General features: G+C 39.6%; 1 protein-coding gene across 1 annotated transcript in view; it reads right to left on the bottom strand.

Annotated features, from left to right (window-relative positions):
- The window catches only part of pappab (pregnancy-associated plasma protein A, pappalysin 1b), a 74,215-nt gene that overhangs the window by 15,435 nt on the left and 36,566 nt on the right, over positions 1 to 22,214 (bottom strand). Inside the window, exons 10-20 of the mRNA XM_053481689.1 lie at positions 14,831 to 15,027; positions 12,535 to 12,645; positions 11,268 to 11,403; positions 10,882 to 11,095; positions 10,447 to 10,615; positions 5,198 to 5,381; positions 4,853 to 5,060; positions 4,454 to 4,622; positions 3,726 to 3,873; positions 3,428 to 3,543; positions 345 to 416 (exon numbers count right to left, since the gene is read on the bottom strand). Coding sequence (XP_053337664.1) covers positions 345 to 416; positions 3,428 to 3,543; positions 3,726 to 3,873; positions 4,454 to 4,622; positions 4,853 to 5,060; positions 5,198 to 5,381; positions 10,447 to 10,615; positions 10,882 to 11,095; positions 11,268 to 11,403; positions 12,535 to 12,645; positions 14,831 to 15,027 — 1,724 coding nt within the window. The remainder of the gene's footprint in view (positions 1 to 344; positions 417 to 3,427; positions 3,544 to 3,725; positions 3,874 to 4,453; positions 4,623 to 4,852; positions 5,061 to 5,197; positions 5,382 to 10,446; positions 10,616 to 10,881; positions 11,096 to 11,267; positions 11,404 to 12,534; positions 12,646 to 14,830; positions 15,028 to 22,214) is intronic.

Here is a 22,214-nt window from a genome sequence, read left to right on the forward strand (position 1 = left end):
ATGTGCTTTCAATAACGAACTTAACTTAAAGACATCAAATATTATATTGAACTTCCAATTGCCAAACTTAACAGCTTGGCTGTTGAGTCTAGTTCCTATCAAGGTTTTTTTCTACTTCCATTTCAGTTAGTTTTTCCTTGCCACCGTCGTCCCCAGATTGCTCAACAGGGACAATCTGATCATTTTGATTTGTGTACATTTTCATATATTGTGTTCACATTTCCATAATTTTCTTTTGATGCTGTAAAGCTGCTTTGCAACAATGACCATTGTTAAAAGCACCATACAAATAACATTGAAATCAAATTTAAAATGCTATTAAAATAGTATATAACGCAACTTACCTCACAACCTTTTATGCAATGTAGAATCTCTGGACTTGGATACCATTTCTGTGAAATTGTGCATACAATACTCTGCAAAAGATTAACACAAACATTACATTTTTATTTATTCAATTATTATTATTTTTTTTATTATTTTGACAACTTCAAACCTTATTCTTCTAACAATATACTATATCCCTGTTTACGGAAGATTTAAGAATACGTTTTTTTTTTTAAGCTTTTTTTAACCCAAATACATAAACATGTTTGGGTTTTCAGATATGAAAGGTAGAACAACAGTTTTACTTTTATAAAATTTTTACAAAGTGATCATGTAAATGTTATCATTATCATATGGGAATGATGTTGCAAAATGTGAATTTTGAATTTTTTATTCTTTTGCTAAGTCATGTTTGGGTAGTTGTTTAAAATAAATTAAAATTTAGTTAATTATATTGCCAATTTTGTGTTAAAGAAAAGGATATGACACTCTATACTGCACAATCTGGAGCACTATTATATATGTTTCATAAAAAAACAGCAAAACAAAAATTGGCTAAAATCCTCTGAGCTTTAAGGGCTACACGTAAGGAGCGCTAGCTGGCTGCGGTTCCTGTGTTAGAACAGGTAGAGAGGATGTTTAGAGAGGCAAAATGACACGCTCTGGGGGAACTCCAGAAGACATGAAGAGTGGAAAAAGCTAAACATAAACATAACATTTCCAAGAAAGCAGGCATTTGCCCACTATTCCGGCATGGCGTAGGGTGGTGAGGCTTGGCCTGGGCAATCCTGACACACATACACATACACACACACACAGGCGGCATGTTTACTCAGGCCTAATTTAAACCGTCTGCTCCTGAAACTGTGTGCTTGTTTTTATAGTTTCTTTAAAGGTCTGGGTTAGACAAGCACTACCTGCTTCCTTTTAAATAGACTTTTATGCTGTCCCTATCAGAGGGCTATTGTTCTTTTCCCCCATTTTGGCAAGAAATTCCATTGATCTGTTAGCATTTTCCAGTGCATTCTTGTTGCATTAAGCATGATTTCTTAAAGATATAAATCATGATAACACTCTCCAATTCATCACATTGGTTTATCAACACATTCAACACGCCAAGGGCCATATCAGGTCAGAGTAAGAAAGCAGCAACATTCACACTCACACATACACTAATGCTTCAGAAGCTGCTGCTCTGTTCAACATGGTGGCCATTCACCAAGTGAATGAAAAAAAAAAAGTCAGGCTCCTGAAAACATCCTTTACAACCATTTGGATGTGGAGGAACAAACAAACAAAAGAAATACAAGTAAAAGTTTGACAACCTCTTTACGACTTACAGGCATAACACACCTAAAGAAGACCATTCAATCCACCAGGAATAAATCAGTGTCATCATAAATCATAAAGATAGATATTCCTCATCTATTTTTCAATCCCTCAACTTTTTCAGCGTCTCAAGCTGTTTATTCATGGTTTTACATAGCTTTTTATTCAGTGCTTTTGAAATTGCATGAAATCTTTCATTCACCACAATAACAGAGAAAGTTCATGACAGGCTTTCATTTTGTTTGCCATTTCATGAAGCTAAACAATGAGTCATTTAATAAGGCCAAAGTATTTTTAAGGGCTAGACTGGTGTCTGTGGTCTTCTCCCATCAGCAACACAAGCAATGAGAAGTTCTCACAGACAGCACTAAAACAAGTGGTGGAGGCAGATAGGAGAACCATGACAATAGTACTAAAGGAAGGTCACCTCTTACAGTACAACTGTTACCTTTATTGACTGCTTTGAAAAGATTTAAATCCATGGGTTGAAAGCCATGGAGAACTTAGTTTGATGTCACAGTTAATGTCAATCCTATGTTTCTCGTCCAGCGTGTTGGTCAGACAGTTGTAATGGGAAACTCATTCTCAGGAAAGTAATAGCTTGTGTTTCCAGTCATCCACCACACAAAGGTGTAATAGGCCAGATCAGAGTAACGACAAACAAAGAACTTCATCCTTCCTGTCTGAAAGCTTATGTTTTTGTCTGACTCAACTTTTATGACAGAGGTTTTATGATTAGGTCAGACGGTGACTCTTACATTGTATAGTACGTCACTGATGAAGCAGTGACACATACTGTATGTAATAGCTTTATCGAAAATAACCAGCCAGCAGTTGTGTGTAATCTTTTTTATTTTTAGTCCTGCTATCATTTTCTAACAATTTCTTTACCTTTCCCAAGCACAGTTAAAAAAGGCAAAAGCTAAATGTTGTGTGTGTTTGAGAGAGAGAGAAAGAGAGAGAGATCCACCCAAACTGTTCTCTATTCTGCGTGACAAATATGACACATGGAAATTCATCACTAAGGGAAAACACATTTATAGTTTCAATCTTAATGGTAATAATTTATTTACTTCCATTCTTTGTCTTAATCATAATATGAAAAAAAAAAAAATCAAAGCAGGCTTTTAACTGCTACATATTTAAGCATTTACAGATATTTATTTTGACCATGTTTGTTGTTTGCAAACATTTTATACATTATCATAAGTAACTTTGGATTAGTTACATCAAGGCTTTCCAGCAAACATTGGTCCAAAGGTGACGACGTATAAAACAATCGAGATGACATCAATTGGTAAGAACATGCGACACAGAACATTTCCTAAAAATGCAATCACATTTGTACATGTTTACAGATGTCTGAGGTTGCATGTATTGTTGTTACTTTGATTTTTTTGCAAAGTGTTGTTTAATATATATACCCTCAAAGCAAAAATTTGGACAATTGATGACCATTTAAGACAGGTGTTGTGAATCAGATAATGTCAAACACGTCCGGTTCAACTTTCGTTTTGGAACTATTTTTTACCCATGTTGGAGGGACGTAATTTTAATGGTCATCCGACGTCCAAATGTTTGCTTGGTTGTTGTGAACCAATTCTGCTATCTTATTGTAAAAATGTAAAGAAATTCTGGGACATCTAGAAAAGAGGATACATTTAGAAACATGCTAAAACATACAACATACATACTGTACAATGAAACATACAACCTGTACAGTATACTGCATGATATCAATAATGGTCAAGAAAAAGGTTTTTAATCGAACCTTAACTTTGGGTGGGTTTCTCCAATGGTCTTTCATTAAGACATCCACAGTCATATTCCTGGGGAGGAGCACGACACTGCTACCAGCATCACTGCATGTTAGTTCACATTGCTCTCCTATTACACACCACACACAAGACATTTCAGTGTCACTGCTACTGTTTCCAGCTATAATTAAAAGTCACAAACATAATATAGCTGTTTTAGATAATGCTCTTATATCCATCCTTAATTTAACTAATTTGACTAAAACCTGCTCAGGCTATGACTGCAGATCGACTGTGTGCATTTATACAGACCAATGCCATGCTCCCTGCTGCAACTTGTGTTGATATCCAGGCTTAAATTCTGAGGGAACAAGCAGTGGCCTGTTAGCTGGGGACACAACTGGAAAGAACCAGTCCAGTTGCCGTCCTTTCTACAGCGGATCACAGTGGTGGAGGTTGTCTGTATGAGTAGACAAGCACATGGTTATTATATATAACAGACTATGTTTGGATCAAGTCTATTTAAACAACATTCTTTTTTTTATTATTATAGAATAATTAATTAAAGTAGCGAAATTAGTCAATGATGTGGTACATGTCAACTTTTATCTAGTTGTATCTAGGTCAGGGGTCGTTCATACCTCTCCTGCGGCTCCCTGTGGCTTTGGAAAAGACATATTGAGCATTTAATTTAAATGTATTTTATTTTCATTTGTTTTTTGTGGAAAATGGGTCCGAATGGCTCTTTGAGTGTTTAATATTGGCAACCCCTGATCTAGGTGTTTCTATGACACTATTGTTAAATTACTTTCTGAGAATATGATAAATACTTGCCCACTGGTCACATGTTTTTTTTTTGTTTGTTTGTTTTTCTGATATGGATATACAGATAACAACACTCAGAAAGTGAAAAGACCAAGACAGATTGTGTTCCTTAGGGATTTTCTATATTAACACAAGCAAAAAAAGCTCAAAGAAACTTCAGACCAAGTCAAGTCTGCGAGATCGCAAATGTAATTGTAGGGGATATGTTCTCTCACCATATGATTGGACTCAGGACAGCTTAGCCAGCATTCACTATTGAACTGGAAGCCATTAGTACACTGGTAGCTGCCGTGGAAGACTGGTGGTGGTGGCTCGCACGTCACTGGAACACACATGCCAGGCTGCCAAGTACCGTTCTCTGTACATTGTCGTGTGAAGGACCGTCTAAATATGTATGAACAAATAAATGAATAAAGTTTAATTTACAGCAAAACAGGTCACACAGGGCCACTCAAATAATATCCTGTATGACCACTTTCTCATGTGGGAGTAAAAAAAAAAAGAATCTACTCAAACAAATTTTTGTACAGTTATCCAGAATTCCATGTCCAATACACACCTCTAAGAAACAATTAAAAATAATAGAATTTAAGTTTGCATATTTATAAATTCACCGTTTGGGGTTGTCAGCACTTGGCACATGGTAGCCTGGCTTGCACTTGTACTTGCAGAAAGAGCCAACTTTGAGACCATTGGCATTGCAACGTTTGGTTTGCAGGATGGCATTGGGGATGGAAGGAGGCATTGGACATCGCAGCTCACACATAGCCTCTGGGAAGGACCACATGCCATCCTCCATACATGTCAGCACATTATTGCTGCCTATAAGAAATACGTTTCAGCTTCTTTATACTTTGAAAATCAGTGATTAGGGTAGTGATATTCCAACAACATTTATCTTTACTAAAATGGAAACTGCATTCACCATAGTTCACCTATTAAATCTGTGCTGTACCCACCTATCATCTGCGCTGGGTGCATACACTGGAAAGTACACTTCTTGCCATAAGTGGTGCCCTCTGTGAAGCTGAAGTTAGCTGGATGCACATGGTACTTGTCTGGGCGTCCACAGTCCACTGGTTCACAAGACACCTGTTTGTTCCACTTCCCATCGGCACAAGTGAGGATAGCCATAGAGTCCGACTAAGAAACAAGAGCCAAAAATATCAGTTTTTTCTTCTATCTATGTGTGGTAACATCAGTTCCAGAAGCTTTCATTTGTTTATACAAAAAGGTATGACGAGAATATAAAAAAAAATGGGAAATACCACCCCTTCCTCAATAAAAAAAGTTATTGTGTCTGTGATGGGTCTCTTAATGAGAGTGAATAGGGGCAGTGGTCATTGCAAAGGCGGCCACCAATAATAAATGGAGTGTGTGCAGCATATAAAGCTGTCAGGAGCAAAGTCGGTGGGAGTCAAGGGTCATTTCGCCTGATTTAATAAGTCATTTTAGTAGTGTGGAATGCCTGTAAAGACATTAGTAGAGCCCCATCAGAGCTGTTGGAAGAGCTGGGCCAGCCAGATTCTTTTTCTCTTTTTTTCTGTCCAAGCCCCACCATTGTCTTCTCTTTCCCCAGTGGAACCACAGTGGCAAGTATGCAACAGACCTGTCCAACAAATGTCAGTTCACTGGTTGTGAAATGGATCAGCAACATTCCTGCCAAATGCAGGAAAACAGCAAGAAGTGGTCTGCTTTGACGGGAAATAATACAGTCTCTAAAGTTTTCTCATACTGAAGCGTCAGACCTTCATGTGTTGCAAAATATTTATTGGACCATTAGAAATTAATGTTTAAGTCAACAGATCTTTACAAACTTTTTATTAAGTAAAACTAAGGAAAAAAAAGTTTTGCTCACTAGACAAAAAAAAAAAGCATGGAGCAAACTATTTATTTAGTGACCACTCAGTTACAGTAAAAGAATTATAGTGTAATAGATCATACCACCATTAGATTTGTAATATGTTCATTTAAGGAGATGCATAAAACTGCTTGTAAATTTGTGCCTGATAGCAAATTCAAACCATTAAGCCAATAAAAATATTGTGAGCTTCCAGCATTTGAAAATGAATTCTATGGGTTGTCCTGTTGTTTGGTGTGAAGCAAGCATTAGGCACACTTTATATTTGAGCACACTCAGAGCACTGGAAAGCTCCATCATTTTCAGTGAAATACAGAATAAAACATGCTTCTCTTACACAGATCTCTTAATGTGTTTATGACAAGGGCCAAAAGACTGGTCATAAAAAAAGAAATGCTAGAGATGTTTGTTGAACCAGATTCTGTGAAGCCAAACAGTTTTTGCTGGCAAGGCATAGATTATTGTGGCAAATGTTCTTTTACTCACATCCACAAAACTAAACACAGAAGGGAACTGCATTTTTGTTGTGTTTTGACCCCAGTCTCTCTCTCTCTCTCTCTCCCTTTCCCCTCTCAAATGGCAGATTTAAGGCAGTCTGGAATGCAGCACAGCCATGGAATCCAATGCTTATCTAATGTTCTGTACCCTCTCAGGAAATATACCAGCACCTAAAACTAAACAAAACAGCAGGAAACAGTTGAAATGCAATCCAGATTCAGCTCCAGCTCCAAAAACTTGCCCTCTTTTCTGCTTTTTCCTCTTTTTAGCCAAACACTCTTATTGAAAACAGCTCAATGGTGAGACAGTGCAAGCTTATCCATATTTCAGATGAATAATTCACGCAACAAGCAGACCTGCATGTTAGTTTTCTATAATTAGACAAGGGTTTAATAACAAACAGATAACTATGATCAAACACTCCAAATCCATCTCTCTGATTAAGGTGTCAGGCTATGAAGAGGAAGCATCACTTTCCTGCTAATAAAATCCCCCCCAAGGAGAAAGAAGTATATAAAAAGGGCATCAGAGGACCCCATCATGGTAGGCCCCCCTCAAAACCCAGTTACAACATAAAAAAAAAAAAAATTATGCCAGGCCCCACTCTGTAACATCAGGAATTAAACAAACAAGCTGAGCTGTAGGGGTGTTAGGAGCCTGGCCCAAGGAGAGAGGGACCAACCTAAAAACTGTCATCACTGAACACATGCAGGACACACATATCTACACACACACACACACACACACACACACAAAATGAGGGGGCTGTTTAAATACCAAACATCATTTTGCAAAGCATACAAGCACAATGCATACAATGACACACCGAATGACACACACAAGTACACAAACACAATGTTCTACATTTAGAAATCGTTGCTCAACAGGCTGTCACTGGTTGCCTCCTCCTCCTCCTCCTTTCCTCACAAAGCGAGGAATGGCAACTGGCAACATGTCTAGGTTGGGAAGCGACGTGGAGTGGAGCAGGGGTGTCTGCGTGCAAGGAGTTTCCTTCTTTTAAAAATTTACAGCTTCTGATTCCTCCTCCACTGAGAATTTAACTACCACTGACTACTGTGCCTAATTCAACACAGATGCCCCTCTTGCTTGTTGGACTTTCTTTTGCACCCCACCCCAAGAGTTTTTCTTTCTTTGGACACACACACACACACACACACACACACACACACACACACACACACACACACACACACACATCTTACTAACCATGTATAGACTCTCCACTAACATAATTATTAATATGGATAATTAATCCACCCAAGCTTAACCCTAACCTTACAGAGGCAACCAGCCAAATGTCCCAACAAGGTTAAAAATCTCAGATACTTCTATCATTATAATAATATTTGGGCCCCAGCTATATACAAAAACATGTCCAAACACACACACACCAACACTTTTTTGGTGGAAAAGAAGAAAAACAAGAGAAGGAACGTAATCCTTGAACTCTTCATTTGCCTTTCTGGCCTGCTGAAATGTTGTTGTTTGTCTAATAGTGATTTTCAGGACATGTTCTGCTTTCAATAACACCCTGGCAAAAACAAGTGGTGTGCCGCCAGGATATGTAGGCCGCAAATGACACTGCCCTTGTTGTGATGTGGGACCCTGCCGCCACCAGTGAAACCAGAACAGAAATCATTCAGCTCCAAAGCTACTTTCTCATCACGCAGACAAGTCTATGAGGAGCTAACAATGTTTGGTGCTGCCGTCTGTACCTATGACGTAAAAAACTGGAACATTCTGAGTTCCATTATAGCATTAATGGTGAAATGACTAATTTCTCACTGACTGGGTTTTTTAAAAGCAGACTTTAGTGCTCTCTGGAGACAGCAGATAAGCAGTAATTGCTGTGCTGGGATCAGCACTTTCCCTTTCAGTGCAAGCACACGGGCACCCTCATACCATCATCCATCAGGCCATCTCTCTCTCTCTCTCTCTTTCTCTCTCTCTCCTCCTTGTCTCTAGCCTGGCAGGGTTACAGAGTTTCTTCAGGAGAGGTTAAAAGCAGGGCATCTGATTAAAACCTGCCACACACTAGCCATATGTCTGGCAAACAGTTTCATGTTTCAACAACTACACATGGTTCAGATTCCTTTATGTATTTATTAATTAGTTTATTTATGTATTAATTAATACATTTATTTATAAATGTATTTATTTATTGTGTGTATTGAGGTTCTGAATTGCCATAATGGGGTGTGATGCAGTAGGGTAACAAATGTGTAACAGAGTAACAGAGATTGTCTCATTAGTATACTGTAACACAGGCAGCAGGCTTAAGGAAAACTCTCACCTTACATAACCAGTCCAGACATCTCCCCTGCGAGGGCCCCTGCAACCCCCAGTTCTGGGCCCCAAATCCTAGTGCAGTTATATAAACCAAGGCCTCCCAAAAAGCCGAAAAATCTGTCTGTTGCCTCTCTCCTCTTTCCTAATGCGTAATAGCTGCTGTATGGAAGCCAAGCCTCTCAGCGGACAGCGGTCTCTGGCAGCAATCAGCCCAAACACCTACATACAGTAATGCCCTTGCATTTGCAAAACATGCTCTGCATGTTTTTACCAGTTTTCTTTACCATTTTTATTATTGTGTTTATTTCTTCTGTTAGTTTTTTTTTTTTTTTTGCCAACATATACAGTAGCACACGCTTATATTCAGTGACACAACATCATGCAATTGGTGATGCAAGGGTGGTTTGGTAAGGCTTTCCTGATTAAACAATATGCTAGCAATTCCGCAACAGAAAATTGACATTGTCAAAAACTCAGACAATGTCTTGCTTTTCCTTGTTGGACCTTAAATAAAGCTGTACGTTAACAAATCTTGGCAGCACAACCAGACTCAAATTCCAACATGCATGTCCCAGAGTTGTGTAGAACTTATTGGCTGGAAATTTAGCAGACCTATGTTTGTTTTTTGTCTTCTAATATGTGGCAGAATGCAGGTTTTGCTGTTGCCTGATACATAGTAAATGTAAGTATGTGACTTCATAAGCAAGCAAAGATTTCTGGAACACTACCACCTCTGTGTTATAGAAATAAATAGGTCCTTCTATATGCAGTATACTGATCGCCAAATATAACAATTTTGGCCCATATAAATATGGGTTATTCTAAATTTGAGATTAACATAAAAACAAAACCTTTTCTCAATCTGTAAACATTATTTATAAAAGAGTTAAAAACGCAGGCCATGTTAAGATTATATACACCTTTAACTGTAAATTAGAGCAATTATTTAAAGGAATAAGTATTACAGGGACTAACAGCATGTCAGAGAGGAAACATAGATGCTGTGAAATGCTATGTGAACTTAACAATGCCCCTCACTAAGTTTTGGCGTGCATGGTGTGTTTTTCCTCTCTCTCTCTCCTTCTTAGTCCGTGAATGAAGAACCTTGCTTTTATTTAAGCCACATGGACTGTTTCCATAGTTTCAGGATCCTCAAACAAAGTGGTTTAGGAAGAAAGACATAAACCTGGGGAGAGGCCAGCAGCAGCACAGAGCCCACCGGACTAAGTGCCAGCGCTGCTCTCCTCTCTGATATTTGCTCCATCCAACCCACGAGATCCATAAAAATTTATTGCTACTCACTCCATGAACGCTTAGTAGATGAGACAAGATTATTTTGGTGTATGTGCAATTTTTTGCATTCTACAGTGTGTGTGTGTGTGTGTGTGTGTGTGTGTGTGTGTGTGTGTGTGTGTGTGTGTGTGTGCATATACTACTCTATGTAAACTTATCAAAATGATACACATGAAAGAAAATTGGAATCGAAAGGAAGGGACAGTGGGTAATAAAACAGCCGAGACCATAAGATAAGAGCAGCACCTGTGTTTTGATAATTTCGTCATCTCTGTGGATTTTGAGGGTGTATCCCCGGTTGCAGGTGACAGCGCAACGGACACCATTAAAGTAGCCTGGACTGCTGCATTTCATCTCTGCATTATGCACCATAGGCTTCTGGCAGTCAATGGCATCACATGAGTAATGCACACAACTATAGGAGAAGAGCATGACATAATATTAATAATAATAATTATTATTACAATAAATATTATAAATAGTGGGAGTACTTAAGTTGAGCTTTTGTGAATAGTTTAGCAATATTAAGCATTGTACATCAGACATATTGAAATTTGCTAATCTAGATATGACAGGATTAAGCTTTGCTGACACACCTACAGTATGCATGTGATAAATCAAATGCCTCTTTAAATCTGACTCCAAACTTAATTTTATTTGTAGTTGCATTGAAAGGCTCACCTTTGGCCCATGGGGTTGTAGATCTCATTGCTCTGGCAGCCACTAATTGTGATGGGATCGAAATACTGAAAGGAACGGAGACCGACTCCAGAAATGGCCACCAGAGCTGATCGGAAGCTCACCACAATAGCCTTGGTCCTGTAGAAAGCCATGCTTAGGTCATGAATTACAGGGATCACTAGAGGGTTGTCCCTGCAACTCAGCCGCCATTCGCCTACAAAAGTTTTGCAAAGTTTTAAACTGTCATTATAGCTTCTGGCTCATCTGGCAAATTAGCAATGAATGGTAAAATAAAGGTGTGATGTAAAGAATAATATTTAGATGTATATGATGTATGATGTACAAGATGTTTTATGCAAATGTAAGATGAATGAAGGCACACAAACCAAGATTGTGAAGGTGCTCCTTGGTGTCTACCAGCTGGATAGTGACATTGCTCTGTGTCTGATCACTGTAGATGGTCCCATCTGCAGCCAGGTGAATAATGACAGCAGCAGCTACCATGGGGTGGGAATAGTATGCCTAAAGACAATGTTAGATAGACATATTATTCTCTCTCTCTTTCTCTCTCACACACACTATTACAGTATTTTTTTTTTTAAGTTTAGAAAAACAGAATAAAAATAGAATAAAAATAGTAAAAAAATTAATATGGGTATAAAAAGAATAGCTATCTAAAAACAAGAATATATAACATAGAATTTAAGCCAGAATATATAAAATATGGAAATGTAATAAATGAATATTTAATAATATAATTAATATAGAACACTGTAAAAACAGATGTACTGTCTGACTTACTGATGTATTTTTGTAAAGCATTTTAAGTGTATAAAGAAAAAAAACATTATTATGTGTCCCATATATTTTACAGCAAAACAAAATTCCTTTTTTTCGTCACCCAGCTTGTTAGAATCATAAAGGTTAAAGGGCCTTGTGTTTGAGCCCCTGACCATCTGATCAGTAACCAAGAACTAACAATTTAGCCACATTTACCATCAGTAAGATTTAGGTTGGAATATATAGAATTATGAGTTATTTGGATTGAGATTAAATTATTTACTTTGCCGTAAACAGCATAGGCTACATTCAGCATGCTTACGGTTATTCATTTCAGGCAAATTTTAGTAAAATACTAAGCAAACCACTTTTTAAATTTTCTCTGCTTTCTGTTGATTTCAAAACTATTTGTAATTCTTACTGCAGCACGCTTCTTGTATAGCAGTACAAACCTACTAATATATATATATTCCTTTTTTATATTTTAACTTTTTTTGAATTAAAATAGATAAACTCCACACTTTTTAAACACAAAAAATGGTTAAATCTTTTTCTAAACACACTAAGCATTCTTTCTTTCTTTCTTTCCTTCTTTCTTTCAGAAAGCAGGTGTCTTTGCATCTTGCTTTAAATATTTGGTGAGTTCAAAAACAAAATACATAACAAATCATTAATATATACCACAAAAAATGTATTGTTAATTGATTGTCTTGTGTAGTTTCTGATTTTTGCCAGCATTTACTCATTAATTAATAAAACATTACTTGAAATTTATGGGATAAACTATTAAAAAAATGTTAAAATGTTTAGTTATTATTATTATTATCATATTTTCTTGTACACATATTTAGTCACTCCAACTCTGAAGCTTACCTTTAACCTGTACTGAGTGTTCCAGCTGTGCTGGTGTGATTCCTCACATGGAAACCAGGCATACTGAGACACCCCAACGTCAGATAGGTCAAACACCTTCGACAGGCAGCCCTAAAAGAACACAAAATACTAACATTAACACATGATTAACACATTCATATTCACTCCAAAATAATATAATAAATATACCAACAGACACAACAAAGGATTAAACCATATGTTCAAAATAAATTCATAACCTAGGAAGAACCACTTCACTAAGGATGGGAACCACCATATTACATTTCCGTTGTTAATATCTGATTTAGGAGTTATAATTGTGCAGAGACCCAGCAAGGTTCGTCATTGCCCCACAAATCAAAAACATAAAGAAACGGGGCAGAGGGGTGATGAGACGAACCACTTCATACACTATGTTTCAGATGTCTTGAATTAAGCTTGAAGATCTAGACTTAAACTTACAGGAATTTGATCTTAAAAAGAAATGTGACCCTACATTGCAGGAATAATGTAACCTAAAGTCCCTTTAAACACTTGTGGTCTGTTTTAAGGCCAAATATTTCCAAGTTGCATAAACCATACACATTGGACTCAACTAAGATTAAGCTGATGCATTAAAAAGAATAACTCAATCTGACTTATTCAATTCATCTGACATTTCCAAGAAGCATGTCAATTACACCAAAAGCGTACTGAAAACCTGGAGATTTGAACCCACTGAACCCAAGTGTGGGGTGACGGCAGTGAGACGCTAGGTGACACTGAAGAGCCGCATGGTTCCCGAGATGGCACTAATTATGTGCACGCGCGTGTGTGTATGTGAGACAGAGAAAGAGAGAGTGTAACAGGAGCATTGGCAACGGTCACGCTGTCTGCTGTCTCTGCACAATGGATGTCCCCAGTATTTTTGGAGGAGTTTATGGTGGAGAATTTCTGCCCCATCAGCAGTACACTGGCTGTCTGGACTTTACACTGTGCCTGCTTCTCTCTCTCTCACACACACACACACACCTGTCTCTCAGTTTCAGCAATGTGTATGGCTCCTGTGCTCACAAACTATATAATTTGATGCAGTACACATTAATACCATGTATAAAAAAAAAATTGTTACTTAAAAAAAAAAAAAAGGTGGAATCCACTATAAGGAGACTAGAGTAGTCCTAAAGACTTGCAGCTGTAATTGCAGGGAAAGGTGTTTCTACAAAGGTCAGAGAGCTTGAATACAATGTACAATTTATGTACAGGCTAAAGCTCCACTGCAAGCAGACTTTTGTGAAATATATTTTATGTATTTCATTCTCATTAATTCTTGGCTACAGTGTTTCAGAGGCTTTATTTCTACAGGCATTCTACTTAACTGCAAGACAGAATACTTGAGGTTTTTAATTACACTGTCTACAATCAGCAAGCAAAATGCCTCTGTTGAGATGTTTTATTGCTGCCAGCTTTCAAGCATCTGTCTAGCATACTAGAGTCTTTCTCTACAGTGCTTCCCAACTTTAACACATAAGACTAGAAGAGTATTCTTTTGAAATCTGTCAATGAATGTGTGTACATTTCTAAAGAACAGAACCAACAAAAAATAAAAACATGTCTCTATAACATAACAATTCAGCAATTGTGATTTATTAATAAATAGAAAAAATAGCCAAAAGTAAGCATAAGCTATACACATATGAACAAAACACATGGAACTGAAAATGTATTTATGAATAGCAGTGAAGTTTAAATCACTGCATTTGGCCAAGAACTATAAATCCTGCACAGCATGGTGAGAATAGTTATCTGGCATGATTAATTCAGGAGTCTTTAGCAGAGGGGCTGTAGTTTGCTCTGAAAACAATAAAGAATTGAAAAGAGTAGGCAAAGTGCCAGAGAAATATGTACAATTATAAATGGTTTATACGGAAATATCCAAAAAGTATAACAGATCAGATTTTTTGGAATCTTTTAGAAATGTTTTACATTACCTCTGTGTGATGGCAGAATGACATGATTTGATTTCATAAAATGTTAAATCCATGGCACATTTAAGACATTGTCACAAATTAGCTTTAAGAGCAACTGGATGAAGCTCTACATTCCTATTGAGGCACCATGGCTAAGGAAAGAAACTACCTGAGACAACAAACTATGACATCACATTGCATAATTGGATTATAAATGATAACTCTTTATGACTGTATACTCTTCACGATTTTATATCCTGTATATAAAACAATTGTAAATGTGGTCAAAGAATGTACAAGTCTACATTAAATTTGTGAAACTCATAATGTGAAACTCATTTTGTCACCTTTGTCACGGCAGGATACCCAGCAGCCACCTCCGCAGGGCAATGTACTCTGTCCTCATTTGAAACCTCCACTCCTGTGGCCCACTGGTCAAGGAAACCACTGGGTGTGTAGAGACCACAGTCTCTCACACTTGTCTCCCGTTCAAAGTCCTCACAAAGACCATCCCCATCATAGAAGTAGCAAAGGCTGGGCTCATCTACATGAGAGAAAAAAAAAGCATCGATACAGCAAATGTACAGGTAGTGTATACTTGCTGAAAAAAATATGCAAAAATATTCTTTGTTCTTTGGAGGTTTTAAAAGTCTTACTGGTATTATTTGCCTACAAACATTCTTATTCAGCATAAGAACAGTAAAAAGCATCTCATAAGCAAAGTGTCCATTGGTTGCTTCCTTTAAAAGTGATTGCTGAAGTAATGGCATTTATTTAGGAAAGAATCTACGTACAAATGCATTTGAAGCATACATTGTAGCTATATAGCAACTTCCCACTCTTAGTGCAGCCCAGTATTACCCTTTTGACTTTTTACATACATAGTAGGCCATTGGTTCTGTTTCTTGTTATGCACTCACAGCCTTTGTAATTAGCTTCACCTGTTCCCTGTTTCCACCTCTTTATTTGAGTGACTTGTATCCCATGTGTTTCTTCAAAACCTTGCATATGTTTTTGTAATTGTAATTTGTGGTCTACTGATTTGTATGTTTCTTTTCCTTCAGTTGTTTGTTTTGCTAGTTACCTAGTTGTATTTTGTCTGTTTCTGTTTTGAATTCCTCCACCCTGTCTGGATGGTGAAGATGCATTTGCTATTGTTACCTTTGTCTGGAGTTTTACAATAATGCTAAAAATTATTATTGAAAAATTGTAGAGTGAAATGAGATATATCCTACCTTCTACCTCTATCTACAGACAATTCTTACATCTACACAGGAACTTCTGAAAAGCAGAAATCACTTAATGCTTTCTGTGTTTTACATTCTTTTTGAGCCACACAGCCCTATTTAACAAAAAGACTCTTTCTACATTTTGCAGAAAATGTGAGATTAATATAGAACATATGAGTTCTCCCTCATTCTGTCACTCTGGCCCTCATCAATGATTACAATACACTCCTGTTCTTCTACATGGCTTGCCACCTGCTCTTCAACATTTGCCTAATGATGCTGCACAAACGTGGCACTGATAAAGAGGTAGGGGCTACTACAGCAGCCCCTATAGCAAACATGCCTAAAATCATTGCATATTTGGCATTGTCCTGCCCAAACCTAATTTGTCCATTTTGACATAAGAGATGGAAAAGAGGGGTTGGATGGGTGTTTTAAAAAGATACATAAGCAGTGCAAGATACTTTATCGCTCTGTTATGGTGGCATATGATTGGGCTTAAGCTGTCAATATAGAAGCCTGTCTCTGTATGATGGGCCGCTCCCAAGGGAGGGGGGGGGTGTTTGGACAAACAAACAAATAATAATAATAAAATGTTGTTGTTGTATTGGCCCCAAAGTGCATTGGCCACATGGTAAAATGCCCGGTATGCCAGATTACCAATCCAGCCCTGACTGCTTGTCTCATTAATAATGTGGTTCGGCATACGTCATCTTATACACTCAACAAAAATATAAACGCAACACCTTTGTTTCTGCTCTGATTTTTCATGAGATGGACTTAAAGTTCATTCCAATTACACAATATTACCATTTCTCTCAAACATTGTTCACAAATCAGTCTAAATGTGTGATAGTGAGCACTTCTGCTTTGCTGAGATAATCCATCCCACCTCACAGGTGTGCCACATCAAGATGCTGATCTGACATCATGAGTAGTGCACAGGTGTACCTTATACTGCCCACAATAAAAGGCCACCCTGGAATGTGCAGTTTTGTCTCACAGCAAAATGCCACAGATGCCACAAGCATTAAGGGGTCCTGCAATTGGCATGCTGACAGCAGGAATGTCAACCAGATCTGTTGCTCGTGCATTGAATGTTCATTTCTCCACCATAAGCCGTCTCCAAAGGCGTTTCAGAGAATATGGCAGTACATTCAACCGGCCTCACAACCGTAGACCACGTGTAACCACACCAGCCCAGGACCTCCACATCCAGCAGGTTCACCTCCAAGTTCGTCTGAGACCAGCCACTCAGACAGCTGCTGAAACAATTGGTTTGCATAACCAAACAATTTCTGCACAAACTGTCTCAGGGAAGCTCAACTGCATGCTCGTCGTCCTTATCGGGGTCTTGACCTGACTCCAGCTCATCGCCGTAACAGACTTGAGTGGGCAAATGCTCACATTCGATGGCGTCTGGCACGTTGGAGAGGTGTTCTCTTCACGGATGAATCTCGGTTTACATTGTTCAGGGCAGATGGCAGACAGCGTGTGTGGCGTCGTGTGGGTGAGCGCTTTGCTGATGTCAATGTTGTGGATCAAGTGGCCCATGGTGGTGGTGGGGTTATTGTATGGGCAGGCATCTGTTATGGACGAAGAACACAGGTACATTTTATTGATGGCATTTTGAATGCACAGAGTTACCGTGATGAGATCCTGAGGCCCATTGTTGTGCCATACATCCATGAACATCACCTCATGTTGCAAGGATCTGTACACAGTTCTTGAAAGCTGAAAATGTCCCAGTTCTTGCATGGCCAGCATACTCACCGGACATGTCACCCGTTGAGCATGTTTGGGATGTGCTTGACCGGCATATACAACAGCGTGTACCAGTTCCCACTAATATCCAACAACTTCGCACAGCCATTGAAGAGAAGTGGACCAACATTCCACAGGCCACAATTGACAATCTGATAAACTCTATGCGAAGAAGAAACTGCACATTCCAGGGTGGCCTTTTATTGCGGGCAGTATAAGGTACACCTGTGCACTACTCATGATGTCAGATCAGCATCTTGATGTGGCACACCTGTGAGGTGGGATAGATTATTTCAGCAAAGCAGAAGTGCTCACTATCACACATTTAGACTGATTTGTGAACAATGTTTGAGAGAAATGGTAATATTGTGTAATTGGAATGAACTTTAAGTCCATCTCATGAAAAATCAGAGCAGAAACAAAGGTGTTGCGTTTATATTTTTGTTGAGTGTATATTGCAAAGCAGAACAAAATGCTCTCTGAAGTATTTATGCTCCCTGTGAGGTTTTTGTTGGAGACCAGTTCAACTGCAAATCAAATAAAAACATCATAATAGGAAAAAGCCATGGCCTATTTAACTTGGAAAGCAATAAATGAAGAGTGAAAATAAAAATCCATGTCTTGTAAAACCTTTATCTTATAGGTGAAACTGTAAATATCAGTACATTTTATCTGTGGAGGAATTCATCATTCATCTTGAAATGAAACTGTATAGACCTTTAAAAGAAAGCTGCATAGGTAGCAGGATATTGTAGAGAAATGACAGGAACCTTTTGATAACTCTATAGGAATGTCAGAAGAATAGGATAGGTATGAATTCAGATTTGGTCACATGCCCAGTGTGACTAAGCAGATTAAATAGGAGCTCTGTTGCTGATATTCAAAAAATTTGTGCAAGAATGCAATCAATCAATCGATCAATCAATCAACCAACCAAATAAACTAAATCAATAATCAGTTGATATTTAAACTTTTTGTTTGTTCGTCCAAAAGACGTGGAATTTGTTGTAATGACGGAATGAAGAATACCAACAAAATGCTGACACAGGACTTCCTAGGAAAGAGAGAGGGTCTGTAAAGCATAAACTCATTGAACCCTTTCCAAACATGTGGCTTGATGGCCTATTCTATAAGAAGAGTTGCTAATTAAGCTGTACTGAACATCAGAGCAACTCCAGAGGGCAGACTTCTACAAATGTCTCAGGTCATCCCTTCAGCTGAATACACATTCAAAGGGACACTTCAAAGGATTGGAGAATTCTTTGGTAACTTTCTTCCTCTCTGCACTTTTTACGCTCCACTTCCATGACACGCTCTCATTCATAAGTTTTGTCATTATGAATGAAATACTTTTAGCAGGGAAAACTTCTATTCTAGAAAAGAATTTCTGTTAATTCCACTGCACAATGTACAATGATCATAAATTATTTAAGGACTTTAAATAGCAAAAGTTTTCCTTTAGGTTTAGAAGTCTTTAAGAGTTCATATTGTATCAGCTAGAGGGCCTAATTACTAACATTCATCAATAAAGCTCCACCATTAGCATTGAAATCAGGGATCCCAGTCTAGAAAGAGCAATGTGACTCATTATTGCATTCATTGAACAACCATGAGATAAATGCATATGGGCTGAAAACTATGAAAATGGTGGCCTTGACAAAAGCATGAATCTTTAAATTTATCCCTAGAAATGTCAAAACTCTTTGGCTCCCATGTGTGGTCTTCAAATAAGTTCCCTTTCAAAGGCTACACTCGATGCTGCGTGAAAACGCTATGGGAACATCTTGTCATGTTGCCGGTTGTGAAGCATGTGTGTACCAAACACGCCAAATTTTTGGCTTTTATAACCTCGGTCAGGTGACGTCATCTGATAGGACGCACCTGCAGGTTATAAATAGGAGTGAACCGGAAACATTCCTCAGATTCTTGTCTTCACCTTGTCTAGTTGTGAGCGTGTTGTGTCTAACCAGCAAAAATAAGTGTTTAACTCACCGATAATGGCAGAGTTTAAACGAGATGTCCCTCCGTGTGTATAATCCATATCGGAGGGCGATCTCTACACTTTACTGCTTCGATTAAGTGCTACGCGCGCGCCTCGCATTCCTTGAGAATCTTCGAGCCGCCGCGCATTCCTGGGGCTTAAACTCGTGCATCCGGCAGAGCAGTGAGAGACGGATTTAAAAACTCCTTTCTTTCGCGTTCTCATCGGATCGGGGAATCCCTCTGTCCGCTCGCAAGCGCGCGCCGCACTTCTTGTGAATGGGCAAGGATAAACATCCTCTCTTGCTTCCGCGGAGATGGTAATAGGCTCTAAGCACTTAAAAATAATAATAATAAAAAAAAAAACATAGACGGCAGGGTGGCCAGGGGCGGAGCCTCAACGACGCTCTCTCCCCTTTTCTTAGCAATCTCCATATAAGTTAACCCTTTCATGGAGTAAGCTGTATTCATCCCGTGTTTTCCTGCCATCAACTTATTTATTTATTTAAATATAATTGAGGTAGAAACGCGGAGTTATATGATGACACCCAGATAGAAGAGACGCTTCCAGGCTATCTCTCTTCTGGGACATCATCCTTCCTGAAAAGCTATTATTTCCTTTCAAGTTGTGTAGACTTTTTATCTGCCCTGGAGGGAAAAGCTTTTCAGGCAGCAGGTCAGGTTGGCGCATTGCACACCATGGCGGTTTTGCACGCCTACCAGGCTGACCTGCTGAGAGACTTGAGTACTGGCGGGGCTCTGCAAGGTAAGGCGTATTGGATTTACGCCGGGCCACAGACTTGTCTCTTCGTGCAACAAAGCAGACGGCTCGTGCTATCGGCCGTTTTATGGCTGCTATGGTCTCCGCGGAGAGGCACTTGTGGTTGAATCTCAGGGGCATTAAGGAGAAGGATCGTGTATTCCTCCTCGATGCCCCATCTCGCCTCCCGGCCTACTTGGCGATGTCGTTAACTCGGTCGCCACTAGGTTCATGAGGCGAAGTTTGTATAACAAGCCTTCGGGAAATTCCTTCCCCGCCTTGCTCAAGAGTCGGGACTGTCGGCCACCCAGTCTTGACCGGGTCTGACTGTTGCGAGGCATGAAACACACAAGGAGAGTGTTTTTGAGCTGGGCACCCCGTCGCAAGATTGAGGTGCGTCACGCAATCCGCCTCAAAAAAGGTCAGACTATATTGTCTTCACAAAGAAGCCCTGAGGTTCATGTGCCCAGGACCGTGGGGGGTGCCCCCCCCCAATGGGGAGAGGCACGCAGAATTCCTTTTAAAGAATAAAGTGTTCTCCCTGGCACCCCCAGGAGGTTGGTGTTCTTGCTCCGCCACCACTGGTGTTTCGGGCAACTCCAGTCTCCAATAAAATGTTAGTTCGTCGGGTTTTTCCTGCCGTGTTTCAGGATGCTGAACATCTAAAATCCCCCCCCCCCCCCCCCCCCGTTTAACCAAGCCGCTGAGCTTTGCCCCTTTCTGAGAAACTGGCAGCGTGGAAGCTACTGCCAAGTACATCTCCTTGGGCACTAAGCACTGTACAGAGAAACTACAGGATTCAGTTCTCACATCACCCTCCGCGTTTCAATGGCGTGGTCTCCACTTCCATGAAACCGGAAAATGCAAGAGGAACGGGGGGCTGCGTCCAATTTTTTAGATTTTGCGGGCTTTACCGCTATCTAAAAATAAATCAATGGAAATATTGCCACAACACAGGAGGTTCCTGAGGTTCGCTTTCGGGGGCGAAGCTTACCAGTATCGGGTCCTTCCATTTGGTCTAGCTTTTTCACCCGCACATACACAAAATACATGGATGTATTTCTGGCTCTTACGACTCCAGAGCATCCGTATTGAATTACATGACTGGCCGGCCCAGTCTCAGTAGCTAGCGCTTCGACATCAGCATGTCGTTCTAGCTAATCTTTGTTTCCTAGGATTGAGATCCAATGCCATGAAAGCATGCTCTTTCCTGTTTAGAGGACAACATTTTTGGGTGTCACATGGAATTTGAGCGTAAGCGGGCACAGCTGTCTCCCGCTCGTGTCGAATCCATTCTCAACACCATCAAGGAAATCAAGCTAGACCAGAAAGTGACCATCACTTTCAGAGATCTTAGCTCTCATGGCAGCTGTATCCACGGTGACACCTTTGGACCTTCTGCACATGAGAGCATTTCAGTTGTGGCTAAGAACCAGGGGATTTTACTCTAGGGCCAATCCCCAATAAGGGCTACGCGCCAGGTGCTTCGTACCCTTCCTACGTGGTTCAGACCCCGGTTTCTGGGTCCCACTCTAAGTTCGTCTTGTCGTCGCAGATGCTAACGACAGACGCTTCCCTCATGGGCTGGGGTGCGGTCTTAAATGACCGTCCAGCCCAAGGGAGCTGGAGAGGCCATCTTTTTGCGCGGCACTCAATTGCCTCAAAATCATGGCTCTATTTCAGGCCCTAAAGCACTTCCTCCAGCAGTTGAGACTACCATGTCCTAGTGCGGGTGGACAACACTATGGCAGTCTCGTATATTAATCGCCAGGGCGGACTGTGCTCGCGCCGCTAAATAGCTAGCGCACCAGATTCCTGTCCCTCAGGGCGATTTACATTCTTGGAAAATTTCATGTAGCGTAGGTGGACCTCTTTGCCTCGCAAGATCAGCAAATGTCCCCTTTACTACTCTCTGACTCTAAGTCAAGCTGGTCTTCCAGCCAGCGTAATTAAGACTATTCTAAGTGGTGTTACCTCTCTAAGAGGATCGGACAACTA

Source organism: Clarias gariepinus, chromosome 21 (genome assembly GCF_024256425.1).
Source record: "Clarias gariepinus isolate MV-2021 ecotype Netherlands chromosome 21, CGAR_prim_01v2, whole genome shotgun sequence".
In the NCBI taxonomy this organism is placed as follows: Eukaryota; Metazoa; Chordata; class Actinopteri; order Siluriformes; family Clariidae; genus Clarias; species Clarias gariepinus.